At 35.5% G+C, this 20731-nt stretch overlaps 1 protein-coding gene across 2 annotated transcripts; it reads left to right on the top strand.

The window, feature by feature from the left end:
* The first annotated feature begins 3621 nt into the window (after nt 1-3621).
* lnpk (lunapark, ER junction formation factor) lies at nt 3622-19860 on the top strand. 2 transcript variants are annotated; one of them, XM_062997718.1, is made up of 13 exons: nt 3622-3677; nt 5900-5950; nt 9752-9793; nt 10410-10597; nt 10862-10920; nt 11507-11547; nt 11852-11935; nt 12053-12104; nt 12288-12515; nt 14482-14587; nt 14689-14759; nt 17676-17840; nt 18418-19860. In XM_062997718.1, exons 2-13 carry the CDS (start codon nt 5924-5926, stop codon nt 18543-18545), a joined length of 1191 nt encoding a protein of 396 aa, XP_062853788.1. In that variant the 5' UTR covers nt 3622-3677; nt 5900-5923; the 3' UTR covers nt 18546-19860. The 2 variants fall into 2 exon arrangements, with proteins under 2 accessions (XP_062853788.1, XP_062853786.1); XM_062997716.1 differs by lacking the exon at nt 3622-3677 and adding an exon at nt 4301-4416.
* Nucleotides 19861-20731: the final 871 nt, after the last annotated feature.

Here is a 20731-nt window from a genome sequence, read left to right as displayed (position 1 = left end):
TTTTGGATAATTTGAGTGCATTTAAATTATTAACGGTATATACAACGAAAACATTTACAAAAATGCATAACATAATAAAATAAGTGCATTTATTTAACATGAATCAAAGATGAGTGGATCACATTTATTTATAAACTGAGATTTTAAGCATTGTAATACACTTTGTATAATTTTAAAATATTTAACAAAAATCACTTTATTTATTAATAATTTAATAAATTAATTTTACATTTTCACATATTTCTAAGTTGGAAAACAGACTTCTTTTAAAAATGACAGTAAATAAAAATGGTTGGGTGATGTATTAAGATTCAAGATTCAAAGTAGCTTTATTGGCATGACTGTAAAAAAAACAATGTTGCCAAAGCGTTACAACGATAATAAAATTATAAAATTACAAAGGAAGCAAAAGATGACAGTAAAAGATTAAACAATAAAAGTGAATAAAGATAAAATAATAAAAAAAATAAACAATACAAATATTTTAGCAAATTTACGGACAATATATAACTGTATTCTATAAACATATGTATATATACACAGAACTGTTACCCACTGTCTCCCAGTATTATTTTTATTTGGGTTTTATGTGTTTTACATTATATTTCATTCTAGTTAGACGTTAGACTCGTCTGTTTTACTCTTTGTTCTTTACGTTGACGTCAGATTCATTGACATGTCTTTGAAGATCAAAGCTCGGCTTCGGTGCTTTTGCGTCGCCGATATACTCCCCTAAAACCGAATCTGTGACTGCGACGCGCCAACACACATTCGGTTCTACAGGGTATATATAGACAACGAGACAAAACACCTTCACACCAACACCAATTCTGTAATAAAGCTGCCTGTGGAAAGAAAATAGTACATTAAATTCAGACAATATACTTACATCACACAATTGTAAAATGCTATGTATTTTAAATACTATAAAATACAATAGTTTTTGGGATAAAATGTCATATTGCGTAATTAAGCTACATCACTTTTTAGCCATTAAGTGCCATTGATTCAGAAGAAAATTTATCCTAATTTAATATTTATTCTTATAATTTGTGTGAACGAATAACTTTAATTGCACTTATACATTTTGCTTGTATAGACCATTTATTTTAATATAGCCTAAATAATAATTAAAAGCTTTGTTATCTCTTAAATTAAATGAAAATGTTAATAATTATTAACAATCTGTGTGACTATGTAAAATTGCAGTTATTCTTATCATTTTAATTCGATTTTTATGTTTAGATAACGTTTTGTTTATACATATGAATAGAATTATTGAATGTTAAATGTTATAAGTATTTTTTTTAAATACTTGAATACAGATCTTTTTGTATGTCTGCCTTTGTCCCTCTGTCTTTGTCTCTGTCTGTCTGTCTTTCGCCGCATTGCAGCACGGTAGTAAAATTTGAGACTAGCCTCTCGTTTTCGTGCGTTGGCTTCTTTTGAGCTCAGTAACAATTTGTAAATATTTAATACAGAATACGAAATTCTGCAACAAAAGATTTACAGTTTGAATGCACAAGTTTATCAGCTTTACTTGTTAAATATTACAGTGGTGAGACTTTAGCCTACAGGTTTCATTTTTACTTTTATGAAATGTATTTATAATCGTTTTTTAGGATTTGATTAAAAAAAAAAAAGCTCACATTTCCACAGCACATTAATTAAAGTCAAACAATATTATTTGCAGGAAATAAATAATAAATGATGAGCTATACTTACATGACGCAGAGAGAGTCTTCATGTTGTACTGTACTATTTCTTTAATATTTTATCTTTTTTATCTCTTTCTTTTTTTTTACAGTTGATGAGTAGTGGTGCAGGCAGAGCAGCAGACAGATGCGCTGCAGATGCAGCAGTGTGTGCAGATGAACGCGTGGGAAAGAGCGGAGAGGGGCCGAGATTACAGCATCTCTCCCCGCAGCTGATCCACCGCACCGGCCAATGACGGCAGCGCCAGCCTCGTAAAATCCGTTTTTACTACCGAGGCTGTAAATCAAGGATACCTTAGAAACAGCTCCGATTTGTACTACACAATGGAGGGGCGAAGCGACCACCACAATTCACACCCTAACGGAAAAAAAGCCAAAAGGAGGCACAAATAGAGCCATATGTGCAGCTGTGCATTATGCGAATTTCTGCAAACAGTCAAATAAGACCTATAAGATGTAGCACCAAGCAGAATCACATAGGAGACCAAAATGTAGAAATGTATTAAACCTAAAAATAATGTATTATTCCAGTCTAATCTCAAATAGCAGCAGTAAATGATAGATGCTCACTGACGAAAATCTTATTATTATTATTATTGGTTTTATGGTGGATTTGTGAGTGCAGTTGTGAGTTCTGAGTGGTGCAGTTGTGTGTGCTTGAGTGGTTCCCCTGTTTTCTTCCATCTATACAAAACAGGCAGAAATTGGACTGTCCGCATTAAAATACGTGTTGTGTTAAAGTTAAAATACCTTGCGTCTGAAAATAATACATTTAAATCAGACAAAGAATTGTACGGACAATATACTTATAATTGTAAAATGCTATGTATTTTAAATACTATAAAATACAATAGTTTTTGGGATAAAATGTCATATTGCGTACTTAAGCTATACATCACTTTTTAGCTGTGCCATTAATTCAGAAGAAAACCCTAATTTAATATTTTTTAAATAAAAAATATTGTATTATCTGGTGGTGCAGGGAACCACTGCGATCATAATCAGAATAAGGCAGTTAGTAAATTAATAATTATAATTATAGAACAACGACAAATCGTCAAATATAAATATAGAATATTTTAAATAGATATGAAATTATTATCATTTATACATTTTTAATTATGAAAAGAAAGCATTTCATGTAATATTTGAAAAAAAAAAAAAATGCATGAACAGTGGTCATCTAGGGAATGGCGTGGAAACTGTACATTAACACTGTGATTGCAGGGCTGAGAATGATCCACCAAACATCACCATGTGTTCTTTTTTATAGTTGAATTGGGTACAGGTATAGACAACGTGTATAGCAACAGCTGTGCTATACAGTCAGTAACTGTATACAAACAAATGTCATCTGTATGGCAGGTGTAGCTTATAAAATATTTGACAAATGTACAGGGAAATGTACCTATTAAAGTGCCCAATAAGTGTATATGGGCTTTGTATGGGGGAGAACGGGGTTGGCTGGTATGCAATGATCCTATAGGTGCATACGAACTCGATATAGAACAGGATATAGCACATATGGGAATGCTTTGCTTACTACTATCGATTTTACTTGCAGTCAATTAAAAAACAGCAAATAGGCCTACAGATTTTTAAAATTAAATTACATAGGATTGTGTTTGTATGTTTAAAAGTCAATTCTTTAATTAATAATAATTTATATGCATATAATTTAAATATTATACGTTAATACGGCAATTATTCGAGTCCCCAGTCTATTGTAAAGAACACACACACACACACTACGTCCCGGTAAAAAAAACCCTAAACATTACCCTAAGTAGTAGCGTTCGCGTCTACCGAATTGCAGTGTCTTACGAATAGATAAGGCTTTACGAATAAAAGAGTCATCTCTGAAGATTGGGAGTCGATTCAACATATTGATTCGGCTCAAATTTGCAATAAGCTGAAGTCACCGCACTTAAGAGTTGATCCTGATAGGCTCACTGTATGTAGGTGTGTTTTGTGTGTGTTTCTGTAAAATGATTATATTGTTGATATTTATTTAATCAAGAGTTGTAAATGATCTAAAATCAGTTTGAAAACCCTTGGCTAAAATAATGGACATAGGGGCTGCACCTCCATGTGTCGAGACCCCATAAATGGTGTCCAGCATCATGTGTTAAACTGGGAGGGACGCTTACCGCCTAAACAAATGATATAATTCATGTGTTTATTAAAAAAAAAAGAATGAAGGATAAACAATAAGGGAATCTTGTACCACCGTACTACATTTTGACTTTATCTGCTGGATTGTTTTTATTTGAAACCAGAGCCTAAACGGGAGTGTAAAAAGGTTCTAACTGTGCAACATGCTGACGCAATTTAAATGTATTCTGAAACAGGTGACTTTTATTCTAAAGCCTAGTATAGCGTTACGCCTAACGGTTGCTTGTTTAGCTTCCTAAATGGCGCTATGCAGCCTTTTTTCTTGGATTATAAATGTGAATTATCTGTGATGTGTTTTCTCGAGGTCACGTTGTTTGGCTGCTTATACAGGTCGATTTATTTGTAGAACTTCCGAAATTACTGGATAATTTTAAAAGTAGGTTATGATTAGTTAAATAGAAACAAGAACACACCCTAACTAGGGTACTAAATAGTGAGCACCGTGTGGATTGGGACATGTATTCTGAGTGACTGCACTAATTTGCTTACTTCACACTCAGTGGCTCCTTGGCTGTGCTCGTTCTGGGTAATGACATTTTGTTTACGTTTTACCGTTAAAGTAAAACAGTTATTCTGTTTACTGTGGATTTAGGACATTATTTAGGGATGTTTATTGAGCTTGTGTATCTGGTTACTGATTAGTTTATGTACTACCGTGAAATGTTACAGTTAGTAAGGTGTGACCCAGCTACGTATTAAAAGATTAGCCAAGTTCTATGCGAAAAATACATACACACACAGCTCAAGAATTATTGTACATTAAAATGCATGCGTTTTCTCCTCTATGTTCCTTTTTTACTCGCTCATTGTGCAATTTACCTTTATCTGGACGTGGATTACCGGTCGCACTTTGCTGCGTTAGATAACCTGATCAAGAGTTTTACTATTATGCAAGACATGCCATATGCCAGCATGGTGCTGAGTAATACTAAGCAGCACTTCTAAATTCAGACAACCCTGCGAAACTTATTTGATTAATTGGTATTGATATTGATAACCACAGTGACAGCTGTTATCCACAATTGGAGAAAACTTGGAACAGTGGTAGACCTTACCAAAAGTGGCCAGCCTACCAAAATATTACGAAGAACATATCAGCGAATGATCCAGGAGATCACAAAAGAACAGAGACAAACATCTAGAGAAGGTCTTACTTGCCTTATCATTCCTCAGTAAGAAAGACACTGGGAAATGTCTTGGCATCCATGGGAGAGTTGCATGGTGCAAACCACTGCTGATCAAAAATAATACTAAGGTTCATCTTGCAGATGACCCCCAGGACTTTTAAAATAATATTTTGTGCACTGATAAGTCAAGGGAAATATATATTTTTTAAAAGTCATGGGTCCTGTTACATATGGCATAAAAGCTAATGCCACACTCCACCATAAGAGCATCATACAGTCAAACATGACTTGTCATAATTGATGGAACCATGAATTCTGCAGTCTTTTTCTAAATGGCCCAAAAGAAACAGTTAAAGTTTTGGAGTGAGCGAGTGAAAAGTCCTGACTTGAACCCTATTGAGATGCTGTGGCAAGACCTTAAACCACAGTTTGCTCCAAAAACTTTAGGTGTAGCCAAATTAACAATTTTGCAAAGTGAGCAAAATTCCCCCTATGTAAATTACTCACTGCAAGTTATCGCAGACATTTGATTGCAGTTGTTGCTGCCATGGGTGGTAAAACCAGTTATTAAGTTTATGGGGGCAATTACATATTCAAATGGATAAGATAATTCACTAAATGTAAGGATCATTTAAAAGCTGCCTATTGCATTTACTCATGTTTTTGGCTTATTTTAACATTAGATGACGATCTTAAACACTTAAATGTGACAAATTAACAAAAAACAAGAAAATAGGTGAGTGTCAAATACTTTGCCACAGCACTGTAGTATATAGGTCATTTACACAGTGGTGGGCTCTGAGACTATTGCCAAATCAGTACTAATTAAGAAAAATGTATAACACTGATAATTTATGTTCAGTTGTTGATTTTACTTTATAGGTGCGGAGGCTCACAGCAGTTATAATGGGAGCCATCATCTCCAGGTGGAAGGTAGGCACTTATTAACATTATTTTTTTTTAGAATTCTCTACCAATGATAATTTTAACATGCTGAAATTATGAATAACAGATACGGTGGATTCAGAAATTATTGAGGCCCCTTGATCTTTTGCACCATTTGTCTTGTGTATTTGATTGGAATAGAAATAATTATCATTTTTACAGGGCTCTAGACCAGGGGTCACCAACACGGTGCCCGCGGGACCACGTGACTCCCCCGCAGGGCATGTTCTAAAATAGCACTAGTAACTATAGAGCTCCGTCTAAAAATATTTTTTTGTTGTTGCTGCTCTTTTTGAGTCAGTGACACTTGCAATAATGTAAATTTAAAAATGACAAAATACTGAATATAACATTTAAAAACAATAATGTTTGATGTTTATATGAGCTCTGAGCTGGGGTCTGAGTGCTGAGTTTTATATCGTGCGAGCTACGCATGCGCAACTACGATGTGGAGCGAGATGCGGGTTTTACTTCGAAATAATAATAATAATGAAAAAAACCTACAAGAAAAGCAAAAGAGAACTACTGATAATAAACATGATCATGTTACAACTGTAGTGATAAGTACAAACAGGACAGTATTTACTGCAGTAAAGTTAGTTTAATATTCAACATTCGTTTAACATTTGCCATTCCGAGCTATATAAATGTTTGAAAACACACCTAACACCTACTTTATTTATAATTTCTTACACAGATAAAAACAGGCGACATACTACAAAAACTATTTTTATTTAAAGAAAGCTTAAAAGGAAAACGCTGAACAAGCTCCCACTTCAGCTAACGCGTTAGGGAGCGTCATCAAACTCATTACAGAGAAATTAATCCATTCAAGTCTTGTAATGCTTTGATGGATCAATGTCAAACTATTTTATACAAACAAATTAAATTCTACAAACCATATTTTAAAAAAAATAATGTTAATATTAAAGTAAAAGTAAATGTATTGTAATTTTTATATACAAAATGAATGTCCCTTACCTCCCACAAACCTTGTTTTAAAAAAAAAATGCTTTTATATTTATTTTATATTAAAATATAATAAAGATCAGTAAATCCATAATATGTGATGATCATTTATACAATTTTTTTTTTTTTTTAATCAAAATGCTACATATGTGCTTATTCATACATACTGTCAAGAAAGATATTTACAAAAATATCAAAAATGTGATAGCTCTGACTTTCAAATATTGAAACAGATTTAGATTAATAGGGATAAATAATGTTACATGTTGAAATATATGTGTTTCCTACTGTGGTAAATCGTTAATAATTTTTCTGAGAAATCATTAACATTAACATGATCAGACAGTCTCTTCATATATATGAATATTGATAATAATAATAATAATAATAATATAATTAAAGGCAAACCGTGCAACTTTATGTTATTCAGGAAGTTTGTATCACTAAGTAGCCCTTTGTATCATTTAGTAGCCTTGAAGTAGCTCTCGATCTGGAAAAGGTTGGTGACCCCTGCTCTAGACTAACTTTTTGCACTGGTTGCACTGGTGCGCCTAACATTTTTTCTTAGGTGCACCAGCACAAAAGTTTGGTGCACCCAAATTTTCGACCGCATCGCATTTAACACCTCACATTTACAGGTTCACTTTTTTTTTTCCGCTGTCCATATAGGCAATATTGCCTTGTAAATGATTAACTAACAATCTGGTCAACATAAAGTTCTTTATTTGAAGCACAATTCTACAAGAAAGGTAACTTACTGAAAAAGTGTTGGTGATTAAAGTGCTTCACTGAGCTGAAATTTTAACTCAAGATAAATGAAATAAAAAGAAAATCTAAATTAACAGTGCAAGTGTTTTAAGGGCTTCAAATCTAATTTAATGATAAGAATATTACATATGGTTAATGCAGTAACGAGAAGCATATTATTGACATAGGCTACATGACATGACATTATTACATTTTGAGTCAGTTTGCTGCTTTTAAAGAGGCTTAAAAAAGATGAACTGTGTGATATGAAGTGGTAACAGTGACCCGGACAGAACGAACAACGTTTAATGTGAAATATAAACAGCACACGTGAAGTAAATCCAGCTAAACACAGATACATGTGGAGCTGTTAGACTGGGTTTGATGGTTATTTCACACAGATGTTTGTTTGTGTCATGGAACTTTAATGATGTTTTATCTCTCGAGTCGAGCGCTGAGCAAATCGGTTATTTGCGCCGAGAGTCGCAGTGAAAGCGAAGCGCAAAACTCTTCTCACGTCAGTGAACTAAAGAAAACAACAACTGAGACAAACACGTCACGTCTTCTAATCACCGATATTTGATTGATGTTTTTACATAAAAACCAACATCTGTAACAGCAGCACATATGCTCAACACATATTCTACACACTCCGCCATGATATTACTACTCTTAACTTTCGCTGTGTAACGCCCACCGTTGAAGACACTGGTCCCGCCCTTCACTATTTCTGATTGGTTAGACATATAGACATGATTAGATATGGATCTAATGTGTGTCTGTTGTTGCACCGGAGACGTTCAGAGTCACAGAGACTTTTTTTCCCCTCGAACGGCTGGTCGCACCGGTGCGACCTCAGATTTTTTTCAGTCGCACCATTGAGAAATTAGGTCGCATGTGTGACCAAATTGGTCGCACTCTAGAGCCCTGTTTTTACCCATCAGTCTCATTCTCACCCATCAGTCTACATATCCACAATGACAAAGTGAAATCATACAAATTATTGAATGCATACAACCCAAAAATAAAAAAGGGAGTGGCTTCAAGGCAAGTGTGTGAATGTCCTGGAGTGGCGCAGCCAAAGCCCAAACTTAAACCCTATTGAACATCTGTGGAGAGACTTGAAGATGTATTCAAGTATTAAATGAAGGATCTGAATACTTTTGTGTATAAGTGATTTTAGTTAAGATGCTGCTGTGCAATAAAGAAGCCCCGGCTCTAAAACTGCGACCTTTAAGCTTAACTAAAGTTTTTGGTTAAGAATGAAAGAAACAAAAAGTTATGTGGGCACAATATAAAAAGTATGTTTGGAGGATTATACAGCACTATATGTACTGTTAAGTATGATAAAGCAAGATAGCTTCAAATTCACCTGAACTGTTAAATCATGAATGCAGTTAGCTGTTCCAACAGCACAGTGACACCAAACACAGAAAACTTGTAACGTGTAAACGTGTAAAATTGCCCTTTCAAAGTTCGGACCTCAGTTCTATTAAGAATTTGTGGACCATACTAAAAAGTTCAATCTATGCCAAAAGCCTGAATATCTGGCGTTGTCGTATGTGTATTTTTGACTCAGCAGACTTCATTGTATTTTCAGAAAACCCACAATTTACTAAATAAAATTCAGATTTGTTGTTTTTTGGATAAAGATTTTAACCTTAACTGTATGCATCCTGAGCAGATTCGTTACTTTTGTCAAATTATTCCTACAATAAGCATGAAAATTGAGCGTTTGGACATCTCCACTCCATAGACAAACATTGCCAGTGGAATATGTTATATTTAAGAGCTCAGTGATCTCCAGAATGTTATCCAATGATGATGTCCAAACTTCCTCTGGGACAAAGTCAGCGCAAGTCAGTCAGGAATTGCTTCTTAGAAGCTTCATTGATTAGCTTTCCATTGCATTACGGCTAAACACAAATCACCCCTAATGGCTTAAAATCTAATTGTGTTAGATTAATAAAAAACCTTATTATGACTGGAATATTGGACGACGTACCACAGTAAAAATCTGTAAAAATCAAGTAATCTTTTTTAAGAACTGACTTAATCTGAACTGTTTTCCAGGCAAAGCCTTCCACAGTGGAGCTTCTGGAGGACTTGGATAAGGTATAGATATGCCATCTCTCCTAAGTGTTTTATTTTGTCTTTCTCTTTTAATGTTCTTAAATTTATTTGTGCTAGTGTTAACTGTAAGAATGTTATTATTATTCTTTGTGCTAAAATCATGACAGTTGGCTAGTTATTTATCAAGCTTAACTGTAGTATCATACTGCATTTACTTTTACTAAGTACTGTTGGTCTAGGTGTGATCTCTAATGTGGTTACATGTCATTACAAAAATGTCATTACAAAAGTTGGCTATGAACAGCTATGAGATCATTTGCGGCCACACCAACAGGTTTCAAAAAACTTGCCTGTTTGACTTAAGGCATGGATTGGATTTTTAAATGATAACTACAAAATTAATTTTCTAAGAAGGTAAATGTGGTGAAATGCTTTGTATTTTGATAGATTTGAATGTCCCATTTGTAATTTGTTTTTGAAGACCTGATGATACCCAACATACTCAAGGCAGAGTTCAAATCACACTTACAAACACAAATGTAAACTATCAATAGAAAAAGAACAATGACACTTGTAATAAGCAAATGATTACACAGAGCTTTGGGTTATTTAGCATCTTATTAGGCCATGTAATTTACATTTGCTCTTGTATTTGTAGGAAATTAAGGATATTGAAGAGTTTCGTGCAAAAAACCAGCGTCTGCAGAAGATATGGGTGGGCGGGCTGCTGTTCTACTCCGCCACATTGTATCTGATAACCTGTGTGATTGTTTATTACCTTTACCTGCCTGATGAGTTGAGCGGCCGGCTAGTTACTGCGCTGCCTCTGATCGCCTTCCCAGCACTGTGAGCCTCTCACACCTACACCTTCATACTGATATGTAATCAGACTGAAGTACTAAATCACCATAGTGCTTGAACTTCAATGCAGTAAATGGTTTAATGTAATCACATGAGCTGCAGTGTGCTTAATGTATTTTACTATACCAGTAGCAAGAGCTATAATTAACCTACCACATTTCTTTTAAACTTTAATGATTATAACTAGTATGTTTCTGTGCTACTGCATTAAACTGCTTTCATAATCCTTTATCATCTGACTCTTTATAGGGTGTGGTTTGCCCGCAAGCTGCTTATTTTTCTTTTCTCCAAGCGAACAGAAAGAAATAGTGAGTTTTTAACATTCTTTGTTTTGTTTATGTGGTTTGTGGTTAAGGAGAACCCTTTTGATCAAGAATGTTTTATTAAAGAGAATTCTTTCCCAGGCTAAGTACAGTGTGTCTGTCTATAGATCTAAGAGAAATGGACCTATAGTTAAACAAAGCCATTACAATTATTTATTTTGATTCATCTTATCTAATCAGTAAGGTCTCATATTCTCAAATCCTTTTTGCAATTACCATTTTAAAAGAACCACTGACTTTACCAGTTGTTTTTATGTAATGTTTAAGTTAAAACATGAAGTGTGATCGATTTAATATTCCAGTTTTTAAACAAGCATTCTAATATTTAAAAGTTTAAACCCAAAGACAAATTCCATGTTTTGTTAATGAAAATGAGGAAAAACATGTTTAGGAAGTGCTATTAATGCTGAATTCAACGTAGTACTTATGAAATGTGTAAGACTTTTGGAATATGTTACATTTAGCAATTAATAGAATATTTGTTTACTTCAGGTTATGTGTTAACTTATAATTGAAAATAAAAGTAATAGCAGATTATGGTTAACTGATGCACATTTAAATTTTGTTTCAGATGAAAAGTTAGAAGATTTAAAATCACAGAAAAGAAAAAAAGTAAGTTTTTTAAAATCCACACAAAGATTTAACCTGTGTTTGTTTGAACAGTTATCTGGGGTAAAGAAGGTTAAATGTTTTAAAATCATACACTATACACACACTGTACTACTGGAATACATTTATTATAAGTTGAATAAATAAAGCAGGTACTTATATGATTTAGATTAGTAAAATGTGTATGTTATGGAAACTCATACTATAAAATACCTATATTTAAAATTTAAATTTTATGATATTGTGCAATTTTAAATGTATTAGAAATATAAAATAATAATATTAATAATAACATTTGTCCTTTCAGCTTGAGGAGGTGATGGAAACGGAGACCTACAAAAATGCTAAGTTAATTCTAGAGCGCTTTGACCCTGAATCCAAGAACAAAATGGTGTGTCTTTCATTCTACTTTTATTAGAACCTTTAATTTTATAAGTAGGGTACTGGCAATTTTGTCCTGGTCATTATGAGTGATTGATGTATAATTTAACTGATTCTCATTTATCAGGAAGGAGAAGCTACTCCAGTCCGACCCCAAATGACTCCCAAACCAGGACAGGGTATGTTTTTGTATTTTTTCTTATGTAATTTTAAACCACAATGGTTAAATTTTTAAGTGCACCAAATGTTTGTTAATAATCAAACCAAAAACATAAAAAAAATTTAATTAAATTGTTCTACAATGCCTGATGTTCTGTGCTGCTTCTTGCATAAAAGTATAAATTTTTTTGCTATTTCCTCAGAGATACGACAGCGCCATGTTGCTATGGCCACTCCAGGACCCATGGCCACTCCAGGGCCTATGATTCGCCCCCTCACCCCAGGAGTCACACCCCTTCGGGCAGCTCCCGGTGGCCCACCTGAGACAACCAGTGGTGCAACAGCCTCCAGCCCAGCAGCAAGCAGCAGCACTGAGACCCCACCGCAAATGAGAAGGAACCTTAGCCCCTATTCACCTGTACCAGGAACAGGTCAGAATCATGCACACATCAGTTTTTTTTCCACATAAATCATAACCAATAATAATGTTTTTTGTATTATTCAGACTTTATTTAATCATTTGTTTATTCAGTGTTGCAGTGAGTCATTTTGCTCTCACACCTAGATGCAATTTAGGGCAGCCCATCAAATACTGTCTGTATGATTTTTTTTTTTGGGCGGGTAAGGGAAAGGACCTGGAAGACCCTTGGCCACAAGAAGAACATGCCAGACTCCTCACACACAGTGCCTGGAAGCTGGATCTTAATTGATGACCCTGGTTGTGGGTTTTCACTTGCTGTGCCATCAGACTGCCCATTATTAAAACTTGCTGTCTTTGAATAAGATTCTTAACGCACATAGGGATGTATAGCAAATTCCATCTTATTTTGTCCTGTACACTACTTGTATAATGAAGTCTTAACAGGCCACACCCATGACATGACTCCTAAAAAACAATGCTCCACCTGAGATTATTTTAGAAATAAGGAAGAACATTGAGGTAGATATATAGTTTGGGCTGGCCATTAAAATACCTGTTTTACAAGATTAATGTTATTTACATCTGCAGTGTCAACAAACCTGATGTTTACCATGAAGCATGTTGAACATAAATACAATAAAATAAAGTCTGGTTAATTAAAGATACATTAGATTTAAACATTATTCACATAAATCATAACCAATAATAATGTTTTTTGCATTCACACCAAATGCAAGTTAGAGTAGCCCAACAACTACATTCTGTATGATTTTTGAGAGGGTAAAGGAAAGGAGCTGGAAGACCCTGTAGAAAACCTGGTGGCCACAAGAACATGTCAGACTCCTCACACACTTCGCCTGGAAGCTGGGTCTTAATCCACAACCCTAGTTGTGTGTTTTTCACTTGATGTGCCATCAACTGACTCTATAAGCAATATATTTACCAGAAACAATGCAAACATGATCATAAACTTTCTTACAAATACAAACTTGAGGACTTTTTTATAAACGCAATAAATTCCTGCCCCAAATAACCGGTCCTGCCTTGAAATAACTCAACAGAGTAAACAAGGCGTTAGAAAAACCAAATAAACAAACAAACAAATGATGTGCCATCAGGCTGCCCATTTTTAAAACTTTAAATAAGATTTAGCCTTAATGCATGTAGGGATGTATAGCAAATTCCATCTTATTTAGTCCTGTACGCTACTTAGGCTTGAATAATAAAGTCTTAACAGGCCACACCCATGTTGTGCCTCTTAAAAAACAATGCTCCACCTGAGATTATTTTAGAAATAAGGAAGAACATCGAGGTACATATATAGGTTGGACTGGCAATTAAAATACATGTTTTACAAGATTAATGTTATTTACATCTGAAGTCTCAGCAAACCTGATGTTTACCATGAAGCATGTTGAACATAAATAAAATACAATAAAGTCTGGTTAATTAAAAATGTATTAGATTTAAACTTTATAGCAATTTTTGCAGTTTTTCATCACAAAAATCAACAGGCCACACCCATGACGTGACTATTTAAAAAAACAATGCTCCACCGGAGATTATTTTAGAAATAACATTGAGGTAGATATATAGGTTGGGCTGGCCATTAAAATACCTGTTTTACAACATTAATGTCATTTATATATGCAGTCTCAACAAACCTGATGTTTACCATGAAGGTGTTGGACATAAATAAAATAAAATAAAGTCTGGTTAATTGAAGATACATTAGATTTAATCTTTAAAGCCATTTTTGACGAACTTACATCAGACATAAAAATGACCGGTCTATCAGTGTACATATAACATTAAAAACAACCCAGTGTATGCATGACCAACCATTGCTGTACTATTGCAAAGTACTATTAGTTAAACAAAACTCTAATAAAATAGGCTACTGTTTTAATTTGCATTTACTTGTTTTAAATGAGAATGTGTTTAAAGTAGTGATATTAAAAAGAACTTATTTTCAGGAATGTACCCTCCGGGACCACCAATGGCACGGCCCATCCTTCCCCGAGAACGCAGTGCAGTGGACAGGGTAATTGAATACCTGGTTGGAGATGGTCCTCAGAACAGGTGCAGCATTTATACAAATATGCATGTCAACATCCATACAATGGAAGAAATATAATCTCACAATCTGTTGTACAATTACCTACTCTGAATATCTCTTTCAGATATGCTTTGGTCTGTCAGCAGTGTTTCTCTCATAATGGTATGGCTTTGAAGGAAGAGTTTGAATATTTGGGTAAGGTCTAAACATGTTATTATTATTATTATTATTATTGTTTGTGTGTCTAGTTTAGTTGGCATTGTTGCACCTTTTACATTCTCAAAAAACATCTGATTAAGCTTTAGGCTAATAATTAAATCCTTTCACAGTTTTGTAATAGCAGTAAGCCTGTAGGACTAATGCTAATGAGAAACAGTTCAAGTTCATTTTAGTTAATGCACTGACTCACAGCCATGGACCCAAAGAAGTCCTGTGTGATCTGGCACCAGAGCATTACCAGCAGGTTATTCAACTATGATACATTGTGAGATAGATCATCCTACAGTATAAGATGGATCATCCTACAGTGTAGCCAGGTGCCATCTAGCGTTTGACTATCACTCAGTAGATTGTGAGTTCAAGTCCTCAACATACCTGATGTTTACCATATAAGTGTGTTGGACACAAATGCAATGAAATAAAGTCTAGTTAATTAAAGACACATAAGATCTAAACTTTAAAGCCATTTTTGGCAAACATACAGGTCCTTCTCAAAAAATTAGCATATTGTGATAAAGTTCATTATTTTCCATAATGTAATGATAAAAATTAAACTTTCATATATTTTAGATTCATTGCACACCAACTGAAATATTTCAGGTCTTTTATTGTTTTAATACTGATGATTTTGGCATACAGCTCATGAAAACCCAAAATTCCTATCTCAAAAAATTAGCATATTTCATCCGACCAATAAAAGAAAAGTGTTTTTAATACAAAAAAAGTCAACCTTCAAATAATTATGTTCAGTTATGCACTCAATACTTGGTCGGGAATCCTTTTGCAGAAATGACTGCTTCAATGCGGCGTGGCATGGAGGCAATCAGCCTGTGGCACTGCTGAGGTGTTATGGAGGCCCAGGATGCTTCGATAGCGGCCTTAAGCTCATCCAGAGTGTTGGGTCTTGTGTCTCTCAACTTTCTCTTCACAATATCCCACAGATTCTCTATGGGGTTCAGGTCAGGAGAGTTGGCAGTGAGCACAGTAATACCATGGTCAGTAAACCATTCACCAGTGGTTTTGGCACTGTGAGCAGGTGCCAGGTCGTGCTGAAAAATGAAATCTTCATCTCCATAAAGCTTTTCAGCAGATGGAAGCATGAAGTGCTCCAAAATCTCCTGATAGCTAGCTGCATTGACCCTGCCCTTGATAAAACACAGTGGACCAACACCAGCAGCTGACATGGCACCCCAGACCATCACTGACTGTGGGTACTTGACACTGGACTTCAGGCATTTTGGCATTTCCTTCTCCCCAGTCTTTCTCCAGACTCTAGCACCTTGATTTCCGAATGACATGCAAAATTTGCTTTCATCCGAAAACAGTACTTTGGACCACTGAGCAACAGTCCAGTGCTGCTTCTCTGTAGCCCAGGTCAGGCGCTTCTGCCGCTGTTTCTGGTTCAAAAGTGGCTTGACCTGGGGAATGTGGCACCTGTAGCCCATTTCCTGCACACGCCTGTGCACGGTGGCTCTGGATGTTTCTACTCCAGACTCAGTCCACTGCTTCCGCAGGTCCCCTAAGGTCTGGAATCGGCCCTTCTCCACAATCTTCCTCAGGGTCCGGTCACCTCTTCTCGTTGTGCAGCGTTTTCTGCCACACTTTTTCCTTCCCACAGACTTCCCACTGAGGTGCCTTGATACAGCACTCTGGGAACAGCCTATTCGTTCAGAAATTTCTTTCTGTGTCTTACCCTCTTGCTTGAGGGTGTCAATGATGGCCTTCTGGACAGCAGTCAGGTCGGCAGTCTTACCCATGATTGCAGTTTTGAGTAATGAACCAGGCTGGGAGTTTTTAAAAGCCTCAGGAATCTTTTGCAGGTGTTTAGAGTTAATTCGTTGATTCAGATGATTAGGTTAATAGCTCGTTTAGAGAACCTTTTCATGATATGCTAATTTTTTGAGATAGGAATTTTGGGTTTTCATGAGCTGTATGCCAAAATCATCAGTATTAAAACAATAAAAGACCTGAAATATTTCAGTTGGTGTGCAATGAATCTAAAATATATGAAAGTTTAATTTTTATCATTACATTATGGAAAATAATGAACTTTATCACAATATGCTAATTTTTTGAGAAGGACCTGTATATAAGATGAAATGACTAGTGTATTAGTGAACATATACTGTAACCTTTTAGGGCTGAACCTCTGACCTTGAACTTCCCCTTGCTCTCTGGGTAGGGCTCTATCAATTGACTGGCCCAGTGGCGGCACAGCTTTTAAATGTGCTTCAGGTATCTTAAAGAAATTATGTGCTAACCCTTATTTTAAACAGTGTTTTAAATATTCAGTTGCAGAAATCGGTGACAACCCAGGACTGCCAAGATGTACAGTATACATACATGTAGTGGATTCAGAAAGTATTCAGACCCTGGACGTCTTGCACACTTTGTGTTGTGAATTTGATTTTGAATGGATTTAATTGCCCATAGTACCCATCCATCTGCACTTAATCATCCATAATGGCAGTTGAGTTTTATTAATTATGTTAAATGTTAAAAATCTGTCATTCACAAAGGTTTTCAAATTCTTTGCAGTGGCACTCCAGATTTTGGTCTGGTGCACCCACTTTGCTTTACTTATTCTTGAGCTGCCCCAAAAATTCAACTGGTGTCCACGTGTTGCAATTTGAATTGATTAGACATAGTTTCTAGGCATAGTAAATGCAGACAGAAGCTATGAGTTCCAAGCAACTATCAGTTATAGTTATATCTCTGCAATCATACTGTGGCAAGATACAAAGCAGTCTGAGGCTTTGAGTGTTCCCAGTACCACAGTGAATGGACTGTATATGTTTATTTTCACCTTTAATTACTTAGATAGTGTCTGTTATTCAAGTTCAGTGTTTATTCTCATGAACAACTTTTTGCATGTTTGTTTTTGCCATTCAGCCTTCCGCTGTGCATACTGCTACTTTATGAACCCAGCAAGAAAGACAAGACCCCAAGCACCCAGACTCCCAGAGTTCAACTTTGAGCGCAGACTTCGCTCTGAGTCGCCCGACTTGCACTCTTCAGCAGCTTCAGAAACGGCAGAGGACAGTAATGTCCAAGAAGGTACAACATTCCCATTCACGATTGGTTCTGCAAAAACCTAATGTGCAGTTTACCACTTACGCCAAATGTTGTTGATCAGCTGCTTACTTTATTTCATCTAAAGGTAGAAGGGAAATGAAGCTAATAGCTTCTGGTGTTTCCGCCACACCCATTGCCAACAGGATATACAAATTATACAATCAAAATCCACATTTATGTTAATTGTTTTGAAATGGCATGTCCAGTTAGCTAAAAATAACAGGAATAGACTATTTCCACTATATTACCATCTAGATTTATTGCAGGCATTTCAAAACCATTGTAGTTTTTGCTGAAGATGTAAACTGGCAACGAAAACCTTGTCCAGTTATACATTATCATTATCAGGGGATTTAGGGGTTTAACATAAGTCATTTTGTCAGTAAAATAAAAGTTAAAAGAAAATTAACAAATCACAGATTTTTGTTTTATTGCACTCTGCAAGTATTTTGATTTTAAACTTGCTGTGCACACTGTACAACCACTCAAGATGTGTTCTGTTGAAATTGTTTCTGTATTTCTCCTGATATTACTGAAATATGTGATGATGTCATTGCAGAGGATGTGGAGCCAGCTGTCTCTGATGAAAAACAGGAGCCAGAGTTTGAGGATGCTGCATCCACAAATGAGGAAGAGACAGATTTGCAATCTCATCAGAGCAGCCCTTCGCAATCAGAGGATTCTTAGGTGGAAAATCAAGCAGGTGGATGTTGACATCAGAACACGTTTCATGCAGTGCTTCCATCTTTTTGCAGTTTGTTCAGATGCTATTTAATTTGTCCTAATTTATAATATTGCCTAGTTTTTATTCTGTTGAATTGTATTTGCACTAGTATGTGTTTACAGTAGGGATGCACCATTTTTTCCAGTGCTGAAGTGTGCAATGTGTCCTTCTGGATGTAGTTACCTGCTCAACTACATTTTAACTAGCAACCTTTTAGCTTTTCTTTTTTAAATATATTAATCTGGCTAAAATGTAAATTTAAGTGCATATAAGTGATTTTCTGTTTGTGTCCCAAATTGCATATTATGGAACAAATAATAGGCAAGGATACCACTGATGATGTACCACTTCAACATGCATCCTATATATTTAGTACAGTAGTGTTTGGTTTGGGACACAGCCCATGTTTCAGTCACCATTCTTATTTTGGATTTTGCCTTTAGGTGTTGGTTTAACTTAGAAACTTGAAAATTAGCTACTACTCATCCTACCTAGCTTTAAGCCAGTTGTCTCCACAGGAATCTCCACTTGGGTGTTCAGTTGAAGACTATATGGGGCTTTGGAAGACTTAAACAGCTGAGAATCTTACAATAATGGAGCAAACTCTGTGTAGACCTTAGTTGCTGAGGACTGTGAAAGATCACAGACAACCTACCTTATTGTCAGAATTATTTCTTGTCTCTTATTTATTGCTACTTCAGCTTTTTAAGCCAGTATTTGTCTTTATTATTAAAATGGTGCATTCTTAGTTTTCAGTATTTTCAGCATTTTTTTACATAACAGCAAAACCACTTTAAGTTGAGCATGTGGAAAAGCACATTGTGTTCTGCCATCTATTGTATGACGGTCTGCATCATATGTAATGCAGTCTAGCTAGCCAGTGGGAGCTAGTATAGCATTGAATGTCAGAATATTAATGATTACTTAAACAAGCATGTGTTTCAGTTACATATGATACAAGCAGGGTCATGATCTGCAGTCTGGGTCACATGGAAGTACTTACTTACTGCCTGTTGACAAATGTCAGGTTGAGAATAACAGATTTAGGGTATTATAGTGTTTGTTCTGAATTATTAAGACTTAGGTTAGTAATGGTATGATTTTAACAAACTTTTAAGGTAGATTGAAGTTCTATTTTGATTTGGTGGTTGTTTTGAGGTATTGTTATTTTGTTTACATTTTACGTTTGCAACAGTTTAATGTTTAATGTGTAAACTCAGCTCAATAAAATATAGTGTCAAGCATGATATGTTTTCAGTTAAAGCAAATAGCATTTAATTGCAGGGTTATTGTGTTATTTTTGTTAATTTGTTGATTGTGTATTTTTAATCGCTTAGGATATCTTGTGCCTTCATTAAAAAAATTAAGCATTGCTGGGTCTCAGACTACAGTTTACTACAAAGTAAGAATCACCAATTAACTGGGCCCAGCAATAAAGTTTTTTTTTTTTTTTTTGTAACAAAGGTACATGAGTTAAAATGTGCAATATATGTTTACCATGGCTTAGGAAAGAAAAGATAGCTGTGGTGCTTTTTACTGGATTTCAGAATATCTTGATTTCGCTCAGGTGGCGCAGAGGGAAAAAAACCCGCTGGAACCAGAGCTGGGATCTCGAATACATCGTATCGAATCACAGCTCTGCCTGCCGGCTAGGCTGAGAGGCCACATGAACAACGATTAGCTTGTTGTTCAGATATGGGTCTCTCTCATAACTAATGCAATTACGACCTCTGCTGGCTGATTGATGGTGCCTGCACAGAGATGAGAAAAGAGTGCTGTCAGGGTGTGTCTCTCCGTACACAGAGCTGAGCTGCACTGCACTCGTCAAAGTGTAGGTGATCAGATGCATACGGCTGCTGCCCACGTGTCAAAGGGGGTGTGGGTTAGCTTCGCTCTCCTCAGTCAGACATACAGTGTATCACAAAAGTGAGTACACCCCTCACATTTCTGCAGATATTTAAGTATATCTTTTCATGGGACAACACTGACAAAATGACACTTTGACACAATGAAAAGTAGTCTGTGTGCAGCTTATATAACAGTGTAAATTTATTCTTCCCTCAAAATAACTCAATATACAGCCATTAATGTCTAAACCACCGGCAACAAAAGTGAGTACACCCCTAAGAGACTACACCCCTAAATGTCC

The sequence above is a fragment of the Trichomycterus rosablanca genome, chromosome 6, assembly GCF_030014385.1.
Source record: "Trichomycterus rosablanca isolate fTriRos1 chromosome 6, fTriRos1.hap1, whole genome shotgun sequence".
NCBI classification, from domain to species: Eukaryota; Metazoa; Chordata; class Actinopteri; order Siluriformes; family Trichomycteridae; genus Trichomycterus; species Trichomycterus rosablanca.
Note: the sequence above shows the minus strand (reverse complement) of the source record. Positions and strands in the feature narration are given on the sequence as shown.